Below are 27763 nucleotides of genomic sequence, written 5' to 3'. Positions count from 1 at the left end.
TGTGGTTTCTCTTAGGGGGATGGGATGGTCTGCGGTGGGATCCATTTTGCTAGGAACCCCCAAATGCCTTGAAACGGCCCTGCAAACTGTGAAGCATGGGGGTGGATGTATCATGCGTTGGGGTTGTCTAAGCACCAGTGGTGACTGCAGTTTTGCGTTGATGGAAGAAGGAATGGATTCCACTATCAAACCCTGGATGCAAATTTCAAACTGCCTTTTGAATGTCTAAAGCTAAAGATGGATGGCTTTTTACAACAGAATAATGCTTTAAAACTTACAGTTTATGAATCAAAGTACTGGGACGCCTGCCATGGCAGCTCCTGCCAAATCTCTCAAGAAGGGAAACTGCTGCTGATGATCATGCCAATACAAATAATGCATGAGGGACATTAAAAACAGGGGCGACATTCTGACACCAACAGACTCCATTCTGAAACTGTGCATCTACAGCATGTACTGGTCCTGTTGGGACCTGTGATGGATGCAGGATACCAGTTGTTTGCACTGGAGTGACTCGGCAGGGGGAGGTGTGCTTTCTGAACAAAACCCGATGGCTGACTAAAATCCTTAGTCAGAGTGTTCCAACAGGGCGGTGCACTAACACACACACACACACACACACACACTACAAGTATCCCTAGAGAGGAGTACTCCATCTCTCCATTTTAGACCACTTGAGTAAGTATTCTCAGAAATTCTAACTGTATGACTCTTCCTTCTGGTGCTGGAATTTATTAACTTTTTTTATTTTGTGCCTGTTTTCATTAATATTGTCATTTCTCTTAATATGTGTAATCAGTTAAAAATCATTATGTTTAAATACAATCTTGCATGATGTGAATCTAACACTGAGTACTGATAGTCGATTGTTAGTGAGTATTGTTACTGTTACTGGAGTCTTTTTCTTGTGGTTTGTACAGTCAGCTCTGTGTTTCCCTTTGTTCTCCTCTAATCCTGAGACATGCCTTGTTGGGTTTTTAATACACTCTACTTGGAGGAAGTATCAGGACATCTGTTTATTCAGTGCTTTTTCTATAGTAAAGGGTATCAATAACAGAGATTACCCTGCTTTTGTTGGAGTAACTGTTTCTACCATCAAGAGAAATATTTCTACTACGATTTGGAGCATTGCCAGGAATGTTAGAGAGGTCATGATGCTGCCAGCAGGCCCAGAAAGATGGTGGACACTAACTTGCATGTTAATTTTTTTTGTAAAAAAAAGAAAACCCAATGTTTGCTTGACATTAAGCTCCAACATTGGACAGATGTTGTATTTTGGTTGATACTAAAAAATTGGTTATAAATTGTTAAAATCCAATATTACTTTGGCATTAAGCTCTGATATTGGATAGATGTTTTTGGTTTGAAATGAAAATCTGTTTGGTGTTAAAATTCAATATTGCTTTAACATTAAGCTCTATCATTGGATAGATGTTGAAGTGTTGTTAGAGTTAAAAAAAAAAGGACGCACACTACAATCCAATATTGCTTTAACATTAGGCTCTATCATTGAATAGATGTACATTTTTTGTTAGAAATAAAAAACAGGTTGATGTTACAATTGAAAATTGCTTTGACATTAAGCTCTATCATTGGATAGATGTTGAATTTTGGTTAAAAATGAAAATCAGGTTGACGTAAAATCCAGTATTGCTTAAACATTAAGCTCTATCATTGGCTTGATGTTTTTTGGTTAGAAATGAAAATCGGGTTGACGTAAAATCCAATATTGCTTTGACAATAAGCCCTATCATTGGAAAGATGTTAATATTTTGTTAGAAATAAGAATGGGTTGATGTTACAATTCAATATTGCTTTAACATGAAGGTCTATCACTGGATAGATGTTGAATTTTAATAAGAAATGAAAATCAGGTTGACATAAAATCCAATATTGCTTTGACATTAAGCTTTACCATTGGATAGATGTTGAATTTTGATTAGAAATTAAAATTGTGCTGGTGTTAAAGCCAATATTGCTTTAATATTAAGCTCCATCATTGGAAAGATGTTGTATTTTTGTTAGAAATGAAAATCAGGTTGTCGTTAAAATCCAAAATTGCTTTAACATTAGGCCCTATCATTGAATAGATGTAAATTTTTTGTTAGAAATAAAAAACGGGTTGATGTTACAATTGAAAATTGCTTTGACATTAAGCTCTATCATTGAATAGATGTTGAATTTTGGTTAGAAATGAAACTCAGGTTGACGTTAAAATCCAATATTGCTTAAACATTAAGCTGTATCATTGAATAGATGTTGAATTTTGGTTAGAAATGAAAATCTGTTTGGTGTTAAAATTCAATATTGCTTTAACATTAAGCTCTATCATTGGATAGATGTTGAATTTTGGTTAGAAATGAAGATTTGTCCCTGTCTGGGAAAATTCCCCATAGTGTATAAATGTCAGTGCAGTCTCAGAAGAACAGAAAATCAATCAGTCAACCTTTAAACCTCTACTTTGAATGCTGATGAGCAGTTACAATACAACAGGGACTAAAAGAGCTAAAATAAAAACAATATGATCAGATTATGGTTCAATTAATAAGAGATAAAAAGAAACATGAAAGATTAGTGGAGTTCAAGTTTTAATATAATAAAAAATATATGAAATGATTCTAAAAACAAAAGGATTTTTGCAATCCTTCCAATTTGATACAGCTAAATCTGCTTATTATTTCATATGAAATGGAGTAATGCTTGAAGAACTCCCCAAAAACAAGCAGTCTTGGCTGTTTTTGAGGAAGCCTGGATTAGAGCCATTAGTATGAATCTCATCTACTCAGTTTTTAACCCCTCAGAGATTACTCACCAGTCATTTCCTTCCCAGGAGTAACTGAGTTGTGTGGAGGACAGAATGACCACAGGTCTCACACTGCTATGGAGGTGTGTGGTTACGCTGGTCTTGCTGCATGAGCACACTGCACAAGCTGAAGATGTTGCTGGATTGGCAGGTGAGCGTTCTGAATGACCACAGTGACCGGAGTCTGAGTGTTCCAGTTTCACACAGTGTGGACACAAGTCAAGCTATGTCAGATTAATGTGTGTACATAGTTTATTATTCAGTTCAATATTTTAAAAAATGTTGTTTAAAGAAGCCCTAAAGCAGTATTTCAGCAAAAAGGTCATTTGCACAATATTCCCCAGAGACTCAGACATATTTGATTTCTGAAAACTTGCTGTAAATTGTAGTTTAAACTAAGATATATATCTGTTTTATTCACGTTCATTTCTCCGGTAGATCCCCCAGCTAACATAAGGATCACAGACCCAGGCCACCTAGGTTATCTGAGCATCGAGTGGAGCCGACCGAGCAGCCTGCAGAACCTTACCGACTGCACCGTCCGCTACCAGCTCCGCTTCTACGACACATTCACAGGGAGATGGAAGGTATGCATTTATATTACATTCAACAAGATTATTATTTAAATAGAGTTTTTTACAACTGATGTTGCAGAGCGGCTTTACAGAACTATGGTTGCAGAACAGAAAAACATAAGACCCTTAGTAAGCAACAGTAGAAAGGAAAGAGGGGACCCATCCTCCTTTGGTCTGTCTTAAAACTTGTACAGTGTACAAGTACCAGTCACCAAGTTTGGACACACCTTAAGGATTCAAGGATTTAAGGGATTTAAGGAAATTTTATTGTCATTCACATCACATGTGGTACATGAGTACGAAATTGTGATCTCACGATCCAGTTTACACCCAAAAGCTGTTGTTAAAATAGATAATATAGATAAAATAGACAAAAAAGAAGAAAAAAGAGAAGAAAAGAGAATATAACAAAATAGCTAAAGATAAATACACAAAAACTAAATAGGGAGAGTAGGTAGGTAGCAGCAACATGAAGTCCAGAGTGCAAGTTTGCTGTAGCAACATGATAATGTGAATTAAGAGCATGAAATTTTTTACTTACAAAAAAAAAGTTTATAAAAAACAAAATATGTTTTATATTTTACATACCTCAATTTAGCACCTCTAGTTTGGATGACAGCTTTGCGAATTTTGGCTGAGCCAGCTTTATGAGGTAGAGCCACCAGGAATAGTTTTAAGTTAACAGCTGTGCTGAACTTGTCAGGAGTTAATTTCTTGTCTTTTTAATGTGTTTGAGAGCATCAGTTGTAAGGTTGTGAAGAGGTAGAGTTGATATACAGTGAACAGCCCTATTTGAGTTATGTTCTAATGCATAATACTACTGCATAGTTCCATAGAACTACTCAACTAAGTAAAGAAAAAAAAAATACTTTAAGAAATGAAGGTCGGTCAATCCACATGTAAGAAAATGTAAGAACTTTGAAAGCATTCTTAAGTGCGGTCGCAAAGACCATAAAAAATGTTAGGATGAAACTGGCTCTTATCAGGACTGCCCCAGGAAAGGAAGAGCCAGACTCACCTCTGTTGCATAGGATAAGTTCACCAGAGTTACCAGCCTCAGAATCCGCAAGTTACCAGAACCCCAGATAAGAACATCCAAATGCTTCCCAAATTACACACTACTCCCTATTCAGTGTACCATGGAAATTACAAAGTTACGGATTCTAAATAATATCATCAATATTTGATATGTATATGTTGAAATCTGAAATGTAGTGCTATCTATGTCTAGGCATTATAGGCACATGCATATATTATGAATTCATTTCCAAAGCTCCTTTTTTATTGATCATAAACAGCATTTATTGTGGAATGAAGGCCATAATGCAGGTAAAAAAACACAGTTTATTAAATGTCCAGATGTTTGTGGAAGATGCCAAAAAGACACACCCAATTCACACATCATTTAGCACTGCTCTTTTATCTTCTATATTTACCTGTATGGAATTTTACTGAGGCTCTAATCCGGAGGGATTTGCATTTGAATAATGTTAGTGTTTGTTAGGTAATTTTTTTTTTATTCAAGCTGTCTTATCAAGTGAGGTGTGCTTGCCTGGACAGGGAATTGAACCATAATCTACCCTGGGAAAGGTGGTGTCGATACACATCATGCCACGGCTACTATCACTTACATCATAAAAGACTTATCGGAACTTATCCTTCACACGTGCATTCAGAACTGTCCTCATGTTCCCTCTTCAAGCTCCTTTCACACACGCACAGTCACTCAGAACCTTCCCAGAGATTACCCAGCGGGCTGTATGTGTAACCAGGCAAATGTCTGGATCAGTTGTAGCGGATGTTACTCAGACTTTTCCCTGCCATCCAAGTCTGGACAATGTTAAGAGAGTCATTGTGTGAATAGAGTAATTGAGTAATTTAGTAATAGAGTATTTTTTTCAGAGAATTTTCCAGAGAACAGTGCAATGGCTTAAAATGTATTAATACCTCTTGAACAACCACAAGCTTGTAATAGACCAACAAGAAGGAGCACGTAATTGTGAAGTGAAATGAAAATCATACATGTTTAATTAAATAAAAATGGAGTGTGACTTTAATACTTAGTAGGTCCACCTTCCAGCAATTACAGCTGCAAGTGTTCCCTATATGTCTTGTGGCAAACTGCAAACAACACGTCTTTCAACATTTTATTTCTTCTTGCACCTCCTCCAAAAAGACCAGATTTGTGGAGTGCACAGCTTTGGATTTGTGCTCTGGACATATTCACCCACCTGAGTTGTGGATTTCTGCAGTTCCTCCAGAGTGACCATGGCCCTCTTGGCTGCTTCTCTGACCAGTGATCTAGTTGCTCAATTGGTTTGGGTGGATGAATATGTTTGGGTGGGTGGATATGTCTTAATAGGTTTGCAGTTGTAGAATCCTTTTTTTAAATTTTGGCTAATAGATTGAACAGTTTTTATATCCTTACCCTGCTTTCCAACTCTCCACAACTCTGACCACTTCACTATCTCAGACCTGGCTGTTGAATTCCTTCACTAGTGTTCTCTAACAAACCACTGAGGCCTTCACAGAACAGCTGTATTTATACTGAGACTAAATGACCCATAGCCAGACTATATTAGCCAGAGACTGTAAAAAAAGATTGACGCAGTGTCTCCGTTCCCATTTATTCAATGAAAATGAAGCCAAAATCTTCCGCCATGTTGGTGATCCTGATACCCGAGTCTGCGCAGTAGAGACCAGAGGAGGGAGAAAGACTGTGGAGAGCAGCCTACTCATTTAAATAACCCCGCCCCTGAGGGCTGCCTCGCGGTCACAGACTGCAGAGCGGGGCGGAGCGGAGCTGACGGTCTGTTATTGGTCCCGCCCATAAGCAGCCCTTTTACAATAACCACACCTTTTTTGAATAGAGCTGAATAACATTTTAACGAATTCTGTGGGGATATAAAAAATTTACAATATAAGCAGAGGTTACACTAGCTGCTGCATTTAAATAAGAGGGTAGAATTACAGTATATTAGAAAAAAACGTGATTGAAAGTTGTCTGTTTTGCCATTGAAACCTATGGGGATGGGTGGAGTTACACAGCTTTCTGCAACTGAACAGCAGGGGGCGCCCGACCTGTGGTGGCTTCACTTTTGAGAGACGATGCTCTGTCCAGCTATACACAGTCTATGATATTAGCTAATTAAGTCACTTCTGAGTCACACTTTTCAGTTTTAATTTGATTAAAAATGTGAAAAACATGTAGCATTTTCGTTCCACCTCTAATGACGGCTACTTTGTGCTTACACATGCCTTACACACTGCTGATTTCTGTATGTGTATGTGAAGAGTAAGCCATATCAGTCAAATTGTTAGTAATTTTTGTTCCTGGTAACTTTTATCTTCCTTCCTAATAGCATTGCAATCCAGTACTTCCTTCTGGGTGCAGATATTGTTTCAACTATTTCTTTGCCAATGTTTGTATTTCCTGTAGTGAGAACACAGCTCTGGATAATGTCTGGATCTGATGTGAAACGTGAAATCAATTGGACCTTGTTAACTCTGTCACTGCCCTATTATGATAGGACCACCCAAGATGTGTATGTCTTGCACTTAGTACTGTCCTGTGATGTTCTCTCAAAGACATATTGAAGCAATTTCATACCACACTTATCTCTGTCCTCTTGTCTTCTCTCAGAGACAAGTAAATAGTAGATGGATACCTGACATATCACTTTCTTAACTGTCAGGCTCCCTTGAACATCAGAAGCAATTTGAACCTTTGGCCCCGGGCACTCCACACAAAGTTGTGTGATACAATCTTTAAATCAACAGTGTTTGTGTCTGTCAGTTTTACACTTATTCCATAATTTATATTTATTTTATGCAAGTCAACCCACACCTGATTTTCTCTCCAAAGCTGAAGTTGTTGATTCAGCTGCCATTGTCATGATCTTCCACGGCAGATTTACTTGTTAGAAAGACTTTAGGGACCTTAGTACTTAGACAGACAGACAGAGAGACAGATAGATACTTTATTGATCCCGGAGGGAAGTTCTGGACATCCAGTAGCAGCAGGTATACAAAGTACACAGAAGTTACAAAAAAAGTATAATAAAGATATAATCATACAGATAAAAAATACAATAAAAGGAAAGTATAAAAGTAGCTTATTTTTTAGTGTGTGTGTAATGGAGGTAGTGCATTTACCACAGTAAAACAACAAAGAACACCAGTTGATGTGCACATTAAGAAGAAGACTGAAAGTGCAAGTAAGCAGTTAATTAATAATTTTGCATTGGTTTTGCAGGTTTAAAGATTTAAATGTGGTGCAGTAAAGTGAGGTGTCGGTTAATTACTTCAAATTAATTTAAAGAAAAAATAAATAGTAAAGTTACTACATATAGATTAAGCAGGGCTCTATAAAATCTAATTTTCCATTTGGGCTCTCGAAATCCTAGAGCCTGAATTAGGCTTGTAACAATTTACAAAATTCAGAATTTGCAGTGATTTACTACAATTATAGATAGATATGTTGCCTTATGTTGATTTTTATTAGAAAGGATTTAACTTTTTTTTAAATATTGCATTAGCCACAAGCTAATATGTTAGCCTCAAACTGATATATGCTTACTAGAAAGTGATTTTTCAGATTAATCACATAGTACGATCTGTATTCAAATGAGTACTGTAGTAACTTCCATCTAATGTATTTTTGGATTCTGTGTGTATGAATTTACACTTATATTGAACAGTTCAGTGTATGTATAAGAAGTAAATTAAGTGATTTTTTTTAATGGACCCAACTAGTTGATTTCAGCAGTCAGCAAGTTCTCAGCATACATAATTCTAATAGAGACCTTTTTGTCCACATTTTTTGATTGGTGTCTGTTTTTTAAAGATCACAGTCACAGTAGTTGTTCTCATTTCTAACCCCCCGACAACGTGCTTCATTCAAATGATTCAGATATGCTGCTGGCCTCACTCCCTGAGTGCCTGAAGCCAGAGTTCTAAGGAACTCTGGCACACATCCAAGATGAAAGCATAAGACAAGATGAACAAGGATAGAAGTTGACCATAAAAAGCATCAAAATGAATGTTCTCAGATGTTTGCACTGAACTGAAGCCAGGTTGGGTTAGCCAAAACTCATCAATCTTGTTTGTTCTAAACTGAATGTGAGGCATTTTAGTAAAAACTCTAGTAATTCTGTTCCAGTCTATCATTCTGTCACAGACACACTTCTGTTAGGTAATCTGTCTAGAGATGCAACAGTATTATGTGGATTTAGAATTACACATCTTAGACTGAATGAAATACAACCAGTCAAACATATTCAGTGTCTAATAAATACTTCTTTGGATTTGCAAGAAAAAAGAACTTAAAGAACTTAACTTAAAACTCCACAAACCAGTCCCTCACACCAGTCATAATTCTAGTACTAGTCTTCCAAACCTCAACCTTAACCTTTAGCAGTTTTTACTCTGGTCCTAATCCTAACCTTTACCTAAACGTAGCCTTTACTCTGGTCCTAATACTAACTTTAATCTCAATCTCAACCTTTATCAGCTTTCACTCTGGTCGTAATCCTAAACTTAGCCTTTACCATGGTCCTAACACTCACTCTAATCTCAATCTTTACCCTGGTAGTAAACCAAACCTTAAACTCAATCTCATCATAAACCTAACCTTCCCCCTGGTCTCTAAACTAAACCTAAATCTATCATTTACTATGGTGGTAATCCTAACCTTAACCTCAATATGAACATTAACCTGAACTTTATGCGCTGATCCTTATCCTAACCTTAACCTCAATCTAAAACTTAAACCTGATCATCATCCTGGTTCTAACTCTTGTCTAAAGTATATAAAGTACATAAAGTACATAATATGAAGACTCGTTCTCAGTAGCCTGTTGGTCACACATATTAAACAGTTTAGTGTGTGCATTTATATTTGTTCACAGATTTAATTAAATGACATTCATTTAACTTAATTTTAAACTCAATTCTGCTCCAGAGTGTTTGTTTACTGTCATATTTGGCCAATTTTCCTGGTGATGTTTGTCTTGTTTCTCGTCGCATTTTGAATGCACAGAGAATTGTGGGTAACCAAGGGCCCTGATTAGTACTTCAGTTGCGTCCTTCAAATCTCTTTGTATACAAAGACTCCTTTGTTTTGGAACAGCCTTCAGTGCCTACCCAGGATACACCCTAGGATTTGGAACAGATATTAAGTCTTCTTTAAGCCTGTCATCAACAAGAAATATTTCATTCCATTCAATTCCACGTTCCAAAACAAATCTGCTAATGAAAACCACAACTGTCACTTTTCACTTACGTTCACTCCCCCCAAGGCAATGTATTAATGTGTGTGTGTGTGTGTGTTTTCAGAGTGTGCGGACCACAGGGCTTTCATACAAGGCACAGTTTGACCTGGAGAAACCCATCCAGGTGAGAATGCTCACTCTGGTGAATGGGGCCTGCACCAAACACTCCGAGGTCCAGGGAGAGGAGGTGGAGTTTGTTCACACACCTGAACACACAGGTATGCATTTAAGCTGGGTGATGGGTGTTTTCTTTCATAACCAGTTTTACATCCCTTCAAAAGTTTGGAGACACTTTGTCATCTTTTGGAAATTCCCAAGCAGCGCTTGACTTTTTTTTAACTTATTTATTTAAATGACGTAAGGCAAAAGATAGTTGTAATTATTAACATGAATCAGCTACTTTATTTGTCAATATTTAAACACTCTTTAATGAGTCTTTATGTTCATTAAATTCTCACCTAATTATTTTGAATATTTTACTTTTATAAAAGTTTACATAATTTTATGATGTAAAAACAATATTTCTGTTGGTAAAAATCCCTTATTGCTCCCATTCTCTAATTTTAGTCCATTAAAGTTACATATTCCCAGCAGTCTCTAAAAAACTACCTGTAGTCCTTAAGGGCAGGTTCATAAACTCTAATCCATAGCAATGCTGACCTGCACGTATCTACTTGTCATTTTTGCATTCTTCGCTTTTCCATTCACTTCTATTAATTTTAATCTATCCAGGGCTAGAGTTTCACAAACTGCACTTTTTCATACAGGGCAGGTTCCTAAATTCTAATCCACAGCCATACTGACCTGCACTCTGCATTGTTTTGTCATTTTCCCACCTGTTCAGCTGTGCAACCTTCTATTCTTTTATTCATTCAGGAGATTTTTAGCCAAGCTATCTTAGCCAAGCTACCTGGAATGTTATCTAGCCACACATTTTACGGTCTTGTTTGACACTTAAAGGCCAGTGTGCTGATAAGTGCTAATAAGTGTCTAATAAGCATCATCTGTACTGGAATCACCATAACTGGAATTTCTCAATTTCCCACTCATTTCCTCAGGTTCACAGTTGATGCCAAGAAAATAGCAAAGATTTGCTCTGTCATAACATGATCAGGATGTACCATCAGATATTAAGGAAACATGCTGAGTTTAAACCCTGGCAGCTCTTGTCAGCAGAGCTTCAGCCAATATTTTTTCATCAGAAGTGTACTGTACGTCACAGTCTGTGTGGAATGTAGCCTCCATTCCGCCAGTCCCATTTCCACACTCAGTTTTGTCAGGTACGGACAACAGCACAGAGAACACGTCACAACGTGTCAGACAATGACAAAACAGAGCTTCAACTATAATCAACTTTAAATGCAGGTCTGTGGCATTCCTGCTGCGCCACTTCTAGCAACAAGGAACCTGTTGATAAGCCAGCTATGACATTAACAATGACATTAATAAAGATGAATGGCCCAACTGTTGGTGGAAGACTGCTATCAAAACAACTGACTCACTGTCACAAAGAAAAGGTTTGGGCACAAAGTAAAAGGCAACATTCCATTGCTTGCTGCCCAGAAAGAGCTGAAACTGAGACCGATGAGAATTCTCATCTGAATGGAGTTAGTATGAGTGAGCGTATTACACGTACACACCAAATGCCATGGGAAAATAGCTAGTATCATATCGCATGACTTTTTCCATGACCCACCGTGAAAGCTCCCATCCATCTAGCACCCCCTATCTGGCCTATCTATCTATCTATCTATCTATCTATCTATCTATCTATCTATCTATCTATCTATCTATCTATCTATCTATCTATCTATCTATCTATCTATCTATCTATCTATCTATCTATCTATCTATCTATCTATCTATCTATCTATCTATCTATCTATCTATCTATCTATCTATCTATCTATCTATCTATCTATCTATCTATCTATCTATCTATCTATCTATCTATCTATCTATCTATCTATCTATCTATCTATCTATCTATCTATCTATCTATCTATCTATCTATCTATCTATCTATCTATCTATCTATCTATCTATCTATCTATCTATCTATCTATCTATCTATCTTAACATACTGCTGTCCCATACAATAAATGAACATGACCCTTAATAATATTTGATAATCCAGATATCGATCATTATGTTTATTTGTATGTTTGTATGTTCACATATGTAACAGTGAACAGTATTTTAGCCAGTCATGCAATACCAGACTATTGATCAATGCTTCAATAACTGCGACTCCATACAAACTAGTAACATAGAAATATAACATTATTAAATAGAAAATATATATAATAACACGTAAAGCGCTGCATTTAAATCTGCTGAATAGTTCATTTCAATAGTAAACAAAACTGTGTTTTTCCCCCCTGTGCATTCTAGTCAGCCGATAGCTGTCAGCCCAGACATTGTGCCACAAAAAAAAGATTTCAGAGCAAAATTTATGCATGGATTTTTTCTGCTGATTTGCATTTCAGTCAAACCACACTCTACTGGCCCAGTCAGCAGTTTGTTTGTCACATTATGGAGTAAAAAAAAAGCCACAGTTTTTTTTATTAGGAGCCATTGTACTTTGTTTATTGGTGAGTCAAATGTTTTTTTGAACCCTTTCAAGCAAATCCAGCACAGCTGTGAAACATCAGCGTAAGACATGCATCAGAGATATTGTTTTGAACTGCCAGTGTATTAGAACCTGGTGTGGTAGCTTATATTTGGAAGTTGGAACCCTCCAGGTCGAGCCCGTTTAGGAGGCTTTCATTGAAATTCCATCTGCTTACAACTACACAGTGGACTCAAATATACTCCTCCAGGACCATTGTGTTGCATCATGGGACAAACTATACAAAACAGATACTTACAGTGCAAATGAGCAAAGATAAACATGCAAACAAAGAACCAGAAAAACAGATACATCAAAAAATACAATACATATGAGGAACATTAGACACTGTAAACTGATGGGACAGTGCAGCACACGAGTAGTAGTGCACTATAGGCTCCTGTGGTGTCCTTAATGGTGTTTTTTCCCCTTACAGTACTTTTATACTTACTATACTATACTAAGTAGTTTTGAAACCAGAACTTTTACATTTTTACTGGAGTAAAAAGCTTGAGTTGATTCTTCAACTTCTACAGAAATATGTTTAAATCCAATTATCTGTACTTCAATATAAATAATGAATATAACACATTTGGAAAAAATAAAACAGAGATAGAGATAGAGAGAGAAACTGAAGGCGATAAAGAAACCCCATTTGAGATTTCTCAACCTTGGAATTCTCACATTTAGTTTGGCTCAGAGATTCCCTTCTCTTATCTTGGCCTAACTGTTTCCTTTTGTGCGCCACCCCAGCAAATGTTTTCTATTCTTCTCTCAGTCTCTAAGTCCATTATTCATGTTTGGTAATTGCTTTATTTGGACTAGTCAGACAAATTTAGCGAGTCATAATGGCAGCTTTGGAAATTGGTATTCCCAGAGTTCACAGACAGCTCTTTGGTCACTCGTGCTTGGTCACTTGTGAGCAAGTGAAGAAGAAAATATTTATGCCTGGGGTGTTTTAGTAAGAAGAGGTGAAACATCTGGGACACAGGTTTCTGTATGTGATTATTCTCTGGAACTATAACCCGGAATCCCCCCCTTCCCCCCTCTGCCCCAGGGATTCCTTGCGGTGATTTGATTATATCTTATCCTTTAGTTGATTGTTAGTGAAGTACAATCGTACCATGCAGCGCAGATTTTCAAACGTATCAGGTAAACCATGAAGGACCAGGGCCAAAAACAGCTGTTTTATGTCCGCAGTGTGAAAGGAAAAAGGGGTTTCCTCTTTCCACAGAAAAATCATTGAGGAAGTTCTCTCATTCACAGACACACACACTGCAGTAGGAGAAAACATGCTTTGCTTTTTACCACTGTTTACTTTAGAAGTGGGTTACACAACCGGACAGACAAACATAAGGACAAGGGTGAAGAACTGAACTGCAAACTAGCCAACAGCTGTCACACTTAACCTTTAAGAGCTTCAGCTTACAGACTGTAAAATTCTCACTCTTATATCACAAATGTTTGTGGACACCACTTCAAATAAATGCATTCAGCTACTTTAAATTGCACACATTGCTGCAGACACAGATGTGCAACTGCACGCATAAACACACAGCCCATCTTGTTCCTGCAGAGAAGTACTGCCATATTGCAACCGGACATGTTTTTCTGGAGCAGACAATCTATAGCGTGGGCTAGTGGGGTATATATAAAGGACCCAGCACTGAGCTGTTGAACAGTGATTGAACTGTGTTCTCTGAAATGATGGTGCCTTATTCAAATTATTACTATCTTTAGAATTTGGAGAGTTGGGAATGAGGTAGGGGAAGTATCATCTAACATCCTGACTTATTATAAACAACTTTTCTACTCTCACTGCGATCAGATCTTCACAGCAATGCATTTGTCTGTACAATGTATTGTTTTATATGATAATAATAAAAAGAAGTGTTATGAAGAATAACAAAACATTGTTCTTTGTCTTTCTCAGGTGTGGCTGGCTCACGGATAAGAGACTTTCACTGTGTTTACTTCAACAAGGAGTACATGGACTGCACGTGGCAACCAGGGTCAACTGACCCTCCTCAATCCGAGCACTCCCTCTATTACTGGTAAAGCTCTACTACTATGTTTTAACTATGGCTCACTTAAGCCTAAATTTATTGTTAGGCTAAGATTGACTTTTTTATTATAGCAAGGTCTGTGACCACATCAAAATACTTTAAAGTTTTAAAATATTACACATAGCACAAAAACAGCCTATTTTGCTTCTTGGGGTGTTGACTTCTTGGGACCCCCACCTGACCTGTCTCTGGTACTATGATACTAGGGCTCATGCCAAATAATGCTGCAACTTGGTTTTGCAGAACACCAGTTTGAAGCTGCCCTATCATACAGGCCCAATTCATATCATTCAAAAGTGGCGTAATGCCATTTGTTGGTGCAGACACCTACTTACCACTGTAGCACTGTAGTACTCATGCTCATAGGTGCTGCCAATCAGGTACCTTGTACTCAGAAACCAGAAGCTTAATAGCAATAGTCAATAGCAACAGCAAAATAATCTGTTTGGAATAAGTATAAGATTTGGCTTTTTTTTTTAAGGGCGCAAACCCACATATGAATGTTCCTTACAAATGTTAAACCATTTAACATGAAAAATTACAGGGTTATTGACAAGAAGCATCATTACAATAAAGCAATAATCTACCTAACACAAAATTTCTTCTGTTTTGTGCTATGTTTAATATACAACCAACGGTAAAAAATAGCTGCACCCAGTAGAAATCAATTGACAGTAATAAGACCTGGTGGATAGTCATGCCAGACTGCCATAGAGGGACTCAGAATAGCAATGGGTTCAACGAAAAGTCCTACTTTTGTCTTGGTTAAAGATGACCAACAAATACGTGTGTAGAGGCGACGTGGTCAGTGCCAAGATCAACGGTGTGTTTCCACACATCACACATCCAAAAGGCCTGGTCTCATGGGGTGGGGTGCAATTTTGTACGATGCCAGATTACCTTGTGTGTTCAGAAAAGTTAGGGCCACTAGTGTCTGTGATTGGTCTTCAAATGTGAATTTTCACTAGTGGCCCTAACTTTTCTGAACACGCAAGGTAATCTGGCATCGATTGTGTATATATATGGCTCTTGCTCATATATACTTCTACATGTCAATATATCGCCTCTGATTGGCTAACAGCACTGCAGCAGAGAATGTGATCTGCCTTCCTCCACACTCAATTAAAAAATGTTTTTGAAGATACAGCCTTAGTTGTAGAGATATAGAGTTTCAGGTAAAGTTAACCCTTAAACTTTGCTTAACATCAGACTCTCAGCGAGGCGAGTGGCCCCTGCGTGGATCCCCTCCACCCCTCTTTCTTTCAGCTAAACTAACGCTACTTAACTTTTACCTCAGACTTGGTAATTCCCGGGCAGCTTCACCATGTTGAGTGTATATTTAAGGTCTCGGTAAAAAGAATCAACTGGAGATCTGATTTAAACCTACAGTTACTTACACAAGATAGCTAACTCACTGGTTGACGTAGAGACCTAACAACTCTCTGATCGACTTGTTTTTCTGAGGCTTCTATTTTCTTAGCTACTGCAGACAATGTGGGTTGAAGAACAGTTCCATGTGCAGCATGCATATACAACTCAGAGAGACCTATAGTATTTCACAAAGAACAAGAATTGGATTTTAGCAGAAGGAGACGTTTAACTTGAGCATGGTAAGGTCTTTATGCAGAAAGGTCTATTGTAGGATGAAATATAGTTGTGATCTCTGAAACTGGTTCTAGATGAACTACAGAAGCTTTGCACAAACCTGTGGAGAGCATGCAGCCTGAGTGCACTCTGTCATTAGAACAAAAGGAGGTCATGGAAAAGGAAGGAACCTGGGTCTATTGTGTATGTGTGGGTGTGTTGTGGGTGGTTTACTCATACCTTTCTTGTTTTCTCAGGCACAGGGAAATGCAAGAAACCTCAGAATGTCCACAGTACATCCGATACCCCGAGCTCCGGAGAGGATGCAGATTCCCTCGGGAGGTTCTTTTAGAGTTTTCTGAGTTTAACATGTGTGTGAACGGCTCTTCCGCAGCAGGAGCGCTGGAGCCCGCCTTCATCTCCCTAGAGGTCCAAAACCAGGGTAACTGCTCTTTACCTTGCCAAGTGCATGCTAACGTAAACTATGTCAAACATACTGCCACGTGATGTTCTCCTCACATGCAGTCTGAACCTGAACTGAGTGACCCTGGCCTTGGCACTCATCTTAACCTAATTAAAGATGCTATTTGCGTAACTGTAGAATGTGTTGAAGCTTGTCTTTCAGAAGAGCATACACAAGCTCTATAATGACCTATAATGAGATCTGCAATTACTTATAATGAGGGCTACAATGCAATTTTACCTTGAATGCAGGTACTTAATTTATATAAGAACAACAGTAATAATACCAGTAACAATGCAAATAACAGAAAGAGAATAACTACGTAGTTATTTAGTTATAATTCAGTTTAAATACATTCATAAAGCAGGGTTAGCTTGCAAACATATGGTGTGTTTTATCATTAGGAATAAATAAAACCAATGAAAATACAGGGAATAACTTTAAGTTACTTAAATAACTGTTTTCATATAAGGGTTGCACTTTGCTTCCTGTTAGTGCGTGTGACACCAGGTAGAGAGGAGTGATGCGAGCCGAGTTAAAAATGCAGACAGGTTTATTAGCAGGAAGGCTAACAGGTTCTGCTAACAGAATAACCAAGTAAACAATGATCTCACCGATAACCAGAGACGTAGTCAAAAATACAGTCCGAGTACAAAACCAAGAAACAGTCCAACCATACAACAAATCCAATAAGGGCAAAACAAAAGACATAAACCGATAATCCGAAAACAGGGTCGTAACGAGAAGGCAAAAACAGTAATCAGGAAAACGCTTAGTACGCAACATAAGTCGGCAATACCTCGCTGTGTTTGTTTACAAACGGATGCCTTATATACAGGAGCTAGACAAGAATGAACCGGAAGTACTTCAGAATACAGGGGAATCAGAGCGTCGGAGCGTAACGCGATTGGGTGAAGGTGAAAGGTTATTATTACTATCATAACCAGGTGCATTCTGGGAAATGGAGTCCGGTAGTGTGGAAGGAGAACAAGGCTGCGTGACAGTGTGCCAACATAATGGAACATAAATAAAGCATCCAGGATGTTTGAATGGCTACAGAAAATATATAATGTAAAATAATAATATAATATATTATAATATAATATAAATATATATTTTTTCTATTCAAAGAACGGTTACACACCTTGATACAGTATAACACAAACCAAGCCTTTTATTCTTACATCTCTCTCTCCCTTCCTCTCTCTCTCTCTCTCTCTCTCTCTGTCTCTCTCTCTGTTTCCAGTAAAACCAGCAGCAGTATCTGAGCTGCAGGTGCTGAGTGAGGATGGCCTGCTGCAGGTGCAGTGGTCGCCTCCTGAGGGTCGTGTACCGGAGCACTGTCTGGAGTATGAGCTAGAAGGGACCACAGAGAGCATGGATGGCAGCATGTGGCAGGTATTAACAAATACAACACTGGGTTCATCTGTAAAAAAAAAACAAATAAAAAAGAAGAGCATGATAAGATCAGTTTAAGTGAACCGTGCAATGGATCAAGCTTTTGAATGTGATGGTCGAAGACATCTTATCTTTTAATGCTGATGAAGTTCACTTGAGTTCAAAGCGGTGATAAAGCATTTAAAGGGGGGGCAAGTAGGAACATGATGAGCACAGTACTAAAAAAACATTACACTAGTGATTCACAAACCCACCCTGAATTTGTCTACACTCCCTGTGCACGTATTCAAAAACTTAAGTCTGCAAGTAAAGGCATACTGCTGCTGTTACTCAAACAAATTTTATCTCCATTGCTGCTGTTTTTAATTTTTTTCACAATCTCAGTTGGACTCAGTTATTTGAATCTTTTTACTTTATGTCAACATGTTGAACAGACAAATACAACTTGGCTTAGAATACAAAAATGTACTCTGTCTTCAATGGAAAGCTAAAAAGGCTTTTTCCTTCTCCTCTAAAGTTGTAATTTTGGAGATACATGTTTTTTGACATGAATGACATTATGGGCATTTTGGAGGAAGCTGGTCAAAAATATATTTACATCATAGAGAAGGAAAGGCGAAGGAGCAGGAGGTAATAATAGCTCTTATTACCACTACTTGGCACATCTGTTTGGCACATCTGTTTTGTAAAACCACACCACAAGTGCTACACTGTGTTTTCGGACTCTCCCTCAAATCAGAGTAAAATAAAAGCCATACATTATGAAGATTATAAGATTAGACATGAGAAAAGAAAATATACTACATTTCTGCAGTGTGTGCTGTTGTGTGTGTGTGCGTATGTGTGTATTTTCAATAGTTTGCTTCTTCCGTTTTCACATCGAAGGATTTGCGTTCATATCATATTCACAGTAAATGCAGTCTGAAGTAGCTACTGCTGTGAGTGCTGATCATAAATTAACTAGCTATGCTCAGCCAAAATTCAAACAGACTATTTAGAGTACAAACATTTTGGCCCAAACTGAACAAAATAGATCTCTTTGCAGAGTGTATCATATTAATCATGAATTTCCTTTAGTAGTGCTATTTTAGTCTTAAATGTTCCTCAGTAGTGCTACTTTAGTGATATATAATTAAAAGCTACACAGGGACAGGCAATAAACAAACAAAAATAGAGAATAACTGTGTTTAAAATAGCACAAAAGACCAGATTGTTGAGATGCTCCATATAATTTACATATGTTAAAGACTCTTTATTAATTTATTAATTAAGATCCCCCCAAACATATATACATCTGCTCTTACCATTCTTTAGAGGGAAGCTCTGGTGAAGCGGATGTGTTGGGTGCTTGTGTGTCTTTCAGTTAAAATGTTGTTAGTCTAACAGCTAGACTAAGATCCTCACAAGCACCCAATGCAGAGTTTTATAACTTAACTTTAGAACCATTTCTCTGACATTTTCCCTCTTCAAAAAGGTACAAGTAGATGTGTAGACATTCGGGTGCTGTTACTGGAGGGTTAAATTTACCGCCTTCAACCACAGACACAGGTCTTCTTCTTTGGAAGGGGTGGATATACTATATGTTATATGAAGTTGCTGAAGGAAAAGTTTTCACTTTGAATATAATCTTTATCAACAGATCCGCTGGATTACACCAGTGGTTCTAACACAAAGTAAACAAAGAGGGCTTCTCCTCGTCATGAATAGTCAAATTGAAAATAAGGTTTATAGTCAAATGCAAAATGCTTGCATGCCTTTCAGAAAAAAACAACAGAAAAATGAAAGGCCAAAAATAATATTTCCACAGAATGTCATACTGACAGCGCTAATTGCTGAGTGTTTCCAAGCATTCTCTTAGACAAGACTCTCACTCTCTGTGAAGGGAAAGTTCTTGGCTGCAATTCCAGGTCACATTGTGTTCATTGTAAACCCACTAATTCATAGTCACATTTATGCCCCAAGGCATGCAGGGCCAAAGTACGGTGAAACAGCTGCTTAGTGTGAATCGACTGAACTTCATGGAATCCCAAAATAGGTCTTGGCAGAACATCCTTTAATTTGTATTCCTTTTTACCTCAGGCAGCTTCAGAAATCTGTAAAAGCATGGCATGGAATGCAATCTCTGCAGATGCATGGTCTGTGTTTAGCTCCTGTATGGCTGACTGAAAGTTTTAAACAGACAATTCCAGATCAATTTGAAATTGGCTCATTTAAGCTACAGTACACCTGAGGTTTGTGCTGTAACCTGAGAATATAAGCTCTGGTGTACTGTGACTGTAGGCATTAGAACCAGAGGAGATTGTAGCGGTACAGTACGTTAGTGCCAGTATCTTTACAAACCTCACTGCCCACAAACTGTTCACTGTTCTATTATTACAGATTATAGCACGGCTCTGTAACCTCTCTGTTTATGGTTAGATTTTAACACACTGTTGAAGCTACTTTTATTAAGATCTTTGTTTCATATACACCTGCACTGCACATACACACAAATGATCTATTCTACCTTAATCCCTGCCTGGAAAACTGGAAAAAAGGTTACACACTTTGACAATTTATTTTTTAAAAAAAATAATTCATTGGACCACTTTTAGATTTGATTTTGGCAAGCATTCACTGAGGCATTGGTTTAATATTTTCTGCAGTGTCACAAGATTTATTTCAGTTCAGTGTTGCATTAATTTTTCACTAAGATCTTGCAGCATTAAAGATGGTAGAGTCTGACCACTGCACAAAGTTTTCTCCAACACATCCCAAAGATTCTCAATAAGGTTAAGGTCTGGACTCTGTGGTGAACAATCCATGTGTGAAAATGATGATCTCATGCTCCCTGAATCACTCTTTCACAATTCCAGCCCCATAAATCCTGGCATTGTCATCTTGGAATATGGCCATGCCGTCAGGGAAGAAAAAATCCATTGATGGAATAACCTGGTCTGTATTCAGTATATTCAGGTAGTCAGCTGACCTCATTCTTTCAGCACATACTGTTGCTGAACCAAGACCTGACCAACTGCAGCATTAACCCCACATCATTTGCTTAGGTGGAGACTTTTTTTGGCCAGGCACTGGAGATGTTGCAGCAGATCAGAGTCCCTTTGTTCGGCTGGTTTAATTCCAAACCACAAAATGTACTCTACCTTTAAACTCTGGCAGAGTAATACTTGTCTCTATGCCAATCACATTGCTGGGCCTGAACAATCTGTGGTTTTATTATTATTATGTTATCTAGCTTTCAGAAAGTGGTGGGAAAAAAAAGAATAAGCACACTGTACAACCACTGCACAGCAGTACATCCAGTGAGAGTATTTACCCACAGAAGATGACAGACATTTTTGCAATCGGGGAGCATTTTATTGGTTTGGTTTCATTACTAAAGTCCAATTCTTCCATGGACGCCAAAACTTTGGATGGAAACCAATAACCTTCTGGTTGCCCACTAGATGATTTATTTATCAAAAGCAGTAAAACAGATTAAAAACAGGGCAAAGCTATGACGTTTATAATCATCTTGTCAAAAGTCAAATTCTAACTAGTTTACATTGTATTAAGGATCTGTAATGTGTATTAAACTGGTTATTTATTAGTTTTTTACACCGTTTTTACATGGAGTAACTGTTTTTATTAATTCTCTGATTTTAGTGGACTAATGTCACTGAGGAGACAACCTTAGATTTTCCATGGAGTGCCAAAAGAGAGATGAAGTGCTTCCGAATCAGATCCAAAGTGAGCGGTTACTGTGCCGATGATGGATATTGGAGCGACTGGAGCCAGTCTACATGCTTTCCAGGTAAATCTAAGTGAAAATCACTCCACATTCTGCATCGATCTCCATGCCAAAACACAATCATAATTACTTAATTAATTAAAGCTTAATGAAAAAAATAAAATTATCTTTAAAAACTCAAATGGGTCTAAAACATTCAAAAAACTATATTAGACATTACAGAAAAAATATATATATATATAAAAGCAATTTTATATAAGCAAATTTGTTCTATATTTGAATAAAATAAAAATCTGAAAATAGAAGATTTGAGACTAATAAACTTTAGTTCATTTGAATTTGCTGATAGATTGTACTCTATACTCTATCGATAGATGTACAGGATTCTTTTGTATTTGTTTTATTTCTGTTGAACAATGGTTCCTTTTGTTGAGTCTATGTAATACAATATGTTTTACACTACTTACTATACTGTGTGTTTAATGCATGAGTGCACCGGTATACACCCTTAAAAAAACCTTTAACAAAACTATTGTGAGGAACTGGCTGATCCCGCATTAGTGGTCATGCAACCAACTCATCACCATTTGTATCACTTTTGTTTTATTTCCACAGAGAAAAGAGAAAAGATACCTTACGAACCATGGAATGCTTTCGTCCTGATTGTCATGCTGGTCATTGTGGTCACAGCATTCCTCATCTTTTGCTTCATGATTTGGCTTGTTAGGAAAATGTAAGTGTTCCAATGAAGATTTGTTTGATTGATTAGTTAGTACAAGTGTTCACAGTTCCAGTCCTAGGAGTCTCAGTCTGTTGATTTAATTTCTCACATAAAATTCCACTTACTTGGTAAAATCAGATTTACTTTTTATTTCTCTAGTTACCCTAGACATGGCCAACAACATACGACATATTTTGTCTCTGAATTTTTCTTAATAAAGACCTGGATTTGATTTCAGTGTGTTTAGAAAAGTGGGTTACAATGAATTTACAAAATGTATTTGTGTGACTATTGCGTTCCAGTGTTTATTGGCAAAATTAGCTACGCAACTCAGGTTTAAACTTAAAAAAAGCAAAGTTTGGACAACAAGCATAACGTCTTAACTGATTGACTACATCCTGTACAAGTGATAAATGTGTACATTGGTCAGATTTGTAAGATATTTAAGATATTTGTAAGATTACTGATCTGTGTGACCCTGTGTTGTTTCATTGATAGCTTAATTGGCTAATTTACTGATTTTATGTTTAGATTTCAGAACACTTTCACACCTGTCTTGTTTTGTCTATACTTTTAAAAAATAGCGGTTCTTGGTCTGGATCTTCTAAACCCTGGTCCAATAAATTTGAACTGTAAAAACACTTTGAACTTTCAGACCAATTATAGGAGGTTGAGGCAGGTTATCGTCACCCATTAACAGTATGCAATAATATCGCCAAAATTTTTTAACATCGTGAACGATATTATACCCTGAAATATCGTGCTATAACACTCACCCCTAATTATCAGGTATCAGGGTACTACTATTTTGCTGTTTTAAGCTAAAGAAAAATTCACACTGTTCTCATTTCCTATTAAATATCTACTAGAGACAGATTATATCTGTCCAGTATCATTTATTTTACTTTAATCCTGGATATATGGAGATATTTGGAGTGCATTATTATTAGTATTATGACATTCTGGATCAATTACTTTTGCTAAAAATCTGCTAAATTTCTTGTATCTTTTTAATATCTCAGTAGTGTATTTTTTTTTTTATCGTTATCGCGATAATACCATGAAATATCGGGATATTGTTTTAGGGCCATATCGCCCACCCCTATTATTGCGTTACTTTTGTGTTACTCGCCCCGTAAACCCCACCCCCGGCCCCCCACCATCTCAGAGCGTGTTTAATAAGCCAGATGAAGAGAGTGCACAACAGCTAAGAAAAGTACCTACATAGAGGTTTGTCCATGACAGATTTTTCGTTTGAGGACATAATGTGCACTCAACGTGCACGTTTTTATCTTTGCCCTCAGTGAGTTTGACATAGAGTCGGCTATTCGCTATGCATAGCGCCACTATGCATGCGCTCTAAACACCCACCCACCTATTTTCTCTGATTGTCTGAAGACGTAATCTTACTATACCTTAGCCAATCATTGCTTAGGCATTTATCTCACCCTCCCCTCCTTTGTGACTCACACACAACGCATACACACAAACACACACACTTGTGCCTTTGTCCGTATGCGCAAAGTTTAAAAAAAAAGTGAATTGAGCGGCTAAAGTAACGTGCACTAACAAGGTTTTCAGAAATGGTAACGGCGTTATAGTGACAGTCAGAGTAATTAGTTAGATTACTCGTTACTGAAAAAAGTAACTGCGTTATTCCCATCACTGCCCATTAATACATTAGACCCCTTCACATACTTGTATGTCACAATGCAGTATAGGTGCAAAGGCTTACACTCGTGGCTCCTATATCTACTGTAACTGTAGATTCGATCCTTATGAAAGGAATCTGAGGTGAATCAGTCATGCTCATTCTGCTCTGTGCTGTGTGTGAACGCAAAGGGGAGTTCAAATTTTGGTAATCAGTGTCAAACACATAGATACACAGTCCAGGAAGGTGATGATAAAAGGATGTAGTAAAGTCCTTACTAAACTGCAGTGTTGAACAAATACAAAAGCCTTGATTCAGACTCTGTTCTGGACTTGTAGATGTAAAAATGTCCTTAAAGTGTTTTTGGATTCATTTCCTCATTATTGTTTGTTCTGTCTCTCTTTAGGTGGATGAAAAGAAAGGATCAGAAGTACACCTTCTGCACCCGGTACCAGGAGAAAGTCCAGAAGGCCTTCCCTCCTATTCTAAGCCCTGTGTGTCACTAAGCACGTATGGATCTGTTGCATGTGGTCACAGCAGCAGAACACTCCCACAGCCAATCAGTTTACAGCACTGAATGATATGAGCTTGGAAAAGGGTCTTGCTTTAGATGCGCATGCAAACAGTGATGCACTGACTTCTGCACTATTATACAGAGAGTGTAGGAGCCCTGTGTTAATACTAAAGTATCCTTGGCAGCATAGCAGTATCAACAGTATTTCCATCCTGAATGTATTTTCTTTGGCGTTTTTTACTTGCCTACTTGTTTTAGATGCTGCACTCTATTTAAAGTTACTCACTGAATGCCACAAATCTTGCCAGATTAACAGCACAACTCCTCAAAACAGGCGTACATTTTTGGGGGGTTAATGATGCTACCTATTGTCCATTTATTGCACTTTGTTTTCATGATCCATTTATATGGAAGCTTTCAAGTTTAGGTCATATGATTTATTAACAGCTGTATTAATATTAAGTCATTCATTTGTATCACGTGGGTCCATTTTCTTCATACACTGAGATACAGTGCTTGAGATTTTGTTTTACACAGAATGATGTGTTTACATGCAGATAGTGCAACCACATCTGTTACTCTACTAAAGTTGAGAATTTATGAGTATGACTTCACAAAATGCTTGTGCTTGCACTGTCTTGCATGGCCTTCCAACTGAGACATCCCTAATCAGGCTCCATTTGGCTCTGATCTCAGCTGCCGAAAGGCCCATGTCCTACAGTTATTACTTGTTCAATGTTTATATCAGAAAACTGCTTCTGACATCTGTGTGGTTTTATATATCAAAAGCGTTTCATTTTAAGTTATTTTCTTCTTTATCATTCTTTAAAAGTAAATATTGTTTTTACTGTGCCTTTAAAACTGTTCTGTTTTAATTGATCTCTCTTTTGATTGGCTGGTCTGTATTGTACCTCACTTAAAATAAAATCTGATTTATATATTCAACTTGAATTTATCATGAATCTAATTGAAGTCTAATTTTTTTAGCATTTTTGTACTCACTTTTTTAACAGTTGAATCAATTGCATAGCATATCTTTTTTGATGTAAAATCTATTTTGTTTTATTCTCATGTAAATTATGTAACTGTATACTGTCATTTTAGACATTAAAAATATATATTTTATATCTGTCACAATGTTCTAGTCAACTTTGTTATCTGTGATATGAAATTGCATAAAATCTGCAAGAAACAGAAGAAGACAGCTTTTTCTACATGCAGCCTGAACCCAGTGATGTCACTTTTTCTGTGTATATATATATATATATATATATATATATATATATATATATATATATATATATAAATATATGGTAATATATATATATATATATATGGTACTAGTCAAACGTTTGAACAGAATTTCTGTTTTTTCATTATTTTAAAATGTTCTGTGTAGTAGATTTATATTCCTCTAAACAATGAAGAAATACATGAAATTACTTCGTAACAAATGTTATACAAACCAGAATATGTTTTATATTCATATATTTATATTGGAATGGCTTTCAGTTAACAGCTGTGCTGAACTTGGTAAGAGTAAATTACTTGTATTTCTTGTCTCTTAATGTGTTTGAGAGCATCAGTTGTAAAGAGGTAGAGTTGGTATACAGTGAAAAGCCCTACTCAACTAAGTAATAAAAAAAATACTGAAGGAAGAGATCAAGGTCAGTCAATCCTTTGCAGTCGCAAATACCATCATAACAGCACCCCAGATAAGAGCACCTAAATGCTTTACAGACATGTCTTGTGAAACCTAGTTTGAGGTTAGAATGTGGAGTTAACTCTGTTACTGGCATAAATGGTTTAATGGTGCTTAGGTAAACACAATTTTTTAAATAAACTACTTATTTTTATAAACTCATTTTATGAAATTTGCATGCCATATGTAACTGACCTTGCACGTATTAACAGATAGAATATATATATTTATATATATATATATATATATATATATATATATATATATATATATATATATATATATATATATATATATTAATGTTCTATAATATCTCAGGAGACTTGTTTGTGATCTCACTTTTGTTTCACATAGAGATCAACTCATGATCACATGCTACAATCCAAAAGTTAATAAGAGAAAATAGCATTTAAACTTTTTCTTGTGTTGACTTAATCTCTTTTCACCAGTTTAAAGTTTTATGCTTTCTTTTATTTCTGGAACAAAATTACATCCTCATCTTCTTTATAAAATAAGAGAGTTTCAATTAGGTTATTTGGGCTTCCAGTGAAGAATGATTATTTATTTTAAATTTCTAAATGTCAAAATACAATAAAATTGCAAAATCTGGGTTATTTGAATGGAAATTGCATTGAAAATGTAACTATTAAGTTGAACACAATGGTTCAAATAAAACACCAATTAACATCATCTACACTAGGAAGGCTCTTAGTCCTGAATGAGAAATGGTGGAGTTCATACAAAGAGGTTCTGTCTTTATAAAACCAATACTATGATTTAGGCAAATCAATGTATGAATTTATTTAATTGCTGTCCAATACAAAACTCCAAAATAAAAAAACAACAGCAACTCTACAGCAACTTTTCATACAAAATATTTATTTTAGGTAATTTTGGAGAAATTCTATTGGTCCGTTTATCAAGAAATTTTGACACAGTATAAAGAAGTGTGTGTGTGTGTGTGTGTGATCAAATTAGATAGTAAACTAAAAATGGACAAAATGTACTATTTGACAAATACTAAAAAAAACCTAAAATCTAAAATCACAAGAGGAGACACATTGTGAGGAGCAGAGGAGACTACACTTATCATTTGTACTGTTGGTCTTTTCCATCTGATCTCATAATGCTTTCTAGGAGAAACATCAGATATCTCCTTGTCTGTGCTCAGACTGCCAGATTTCTGGTTCATCTAGATTGTATACAAATCTTTTTTTTTCTGGACAGCTAGAAACCACATGACCACACTTGGAGTGAGCTTGAAATACATTTGTACATCTGGATTTATACAGATATGTTTCAGTCTGGATGCACAGGACACTCAAACTGGATTCAGTGTGTCTTTTGTGTCCTTTGCAACACATCAAACAAAGACGTGATCCAATCCAGAGTGACTAAAGCAACCCATGCAGACACAAATGTAATTTTCCCGCAGTGTGAACACAGCTCTTGTGATTTTTTTTCTTGGCTATATTTCTCCAGTCTTTTGTCAGTTGCCTACATTGCAGTGGCAATTTTCTAATCACTTTATTAACACTAAGTACATTTGGACCTTCCCTTCTTCTAATCTTGCCAATATTTTCTTGAACAGGCCTCAAACAAACACACCTTTAAATGCATGCTTAAAAACTTCAAAGTACTGTACCTGTCATGATGACAGACCTCTCCTGTACTGA

General features: G+C 36.8%; 1 protein-coding gene across 1 annotated transcript; it reads left to right on the top strand.

Annotated features, from left to right (window-relative positions):
- The first annotated feature begins 484 nt into the window (after positions 1–484).
- Positions 485–25522, top strand: il13ra2 (interleukin 13 receptor, alpha 2). Its single transcript, XM_022664455.2, has 10 exons — positions 485–678; positions 2831–2954; positions 3242–3390; positions 9715–9868; positions 14195–14315; positions 16169–16353; positions 17621–17772; positions 21415–21562; positions 22115–22232; positions 24278–25522. Exons 2-10 carry the CDS (start codon positions 2858–2860, stop codon positions 24375–24377), a joined length of 1224 nt encoding a protein of 407 aa, XP_022520176.2. The 5' UTR covers positions 485–678; positions 2831–2857; the 3' UTR covers positions 24378–25522.
- The last annotated feature ends 2241 nt before the right edge of the window (positions 25523–27763 follow it).

This window comes from Astyanax mexicanus, chromosome 1 (genome assembly GCF_023375975.1).
Source record: "Astyanax mexicanus isolate ESR-SI-001 chromosome 1, AstMex3_surface, whole genome shotgun sequence".
NCBI lineage: Eukaryota > Metazoa > Chordata > Actinopteri > Characiformes > Acestrorhamphidae > Astyanax > Astyanax mexicanus.
This window is presented reverse-complemented; position numbering and strand designations above follow the sequence as displayed.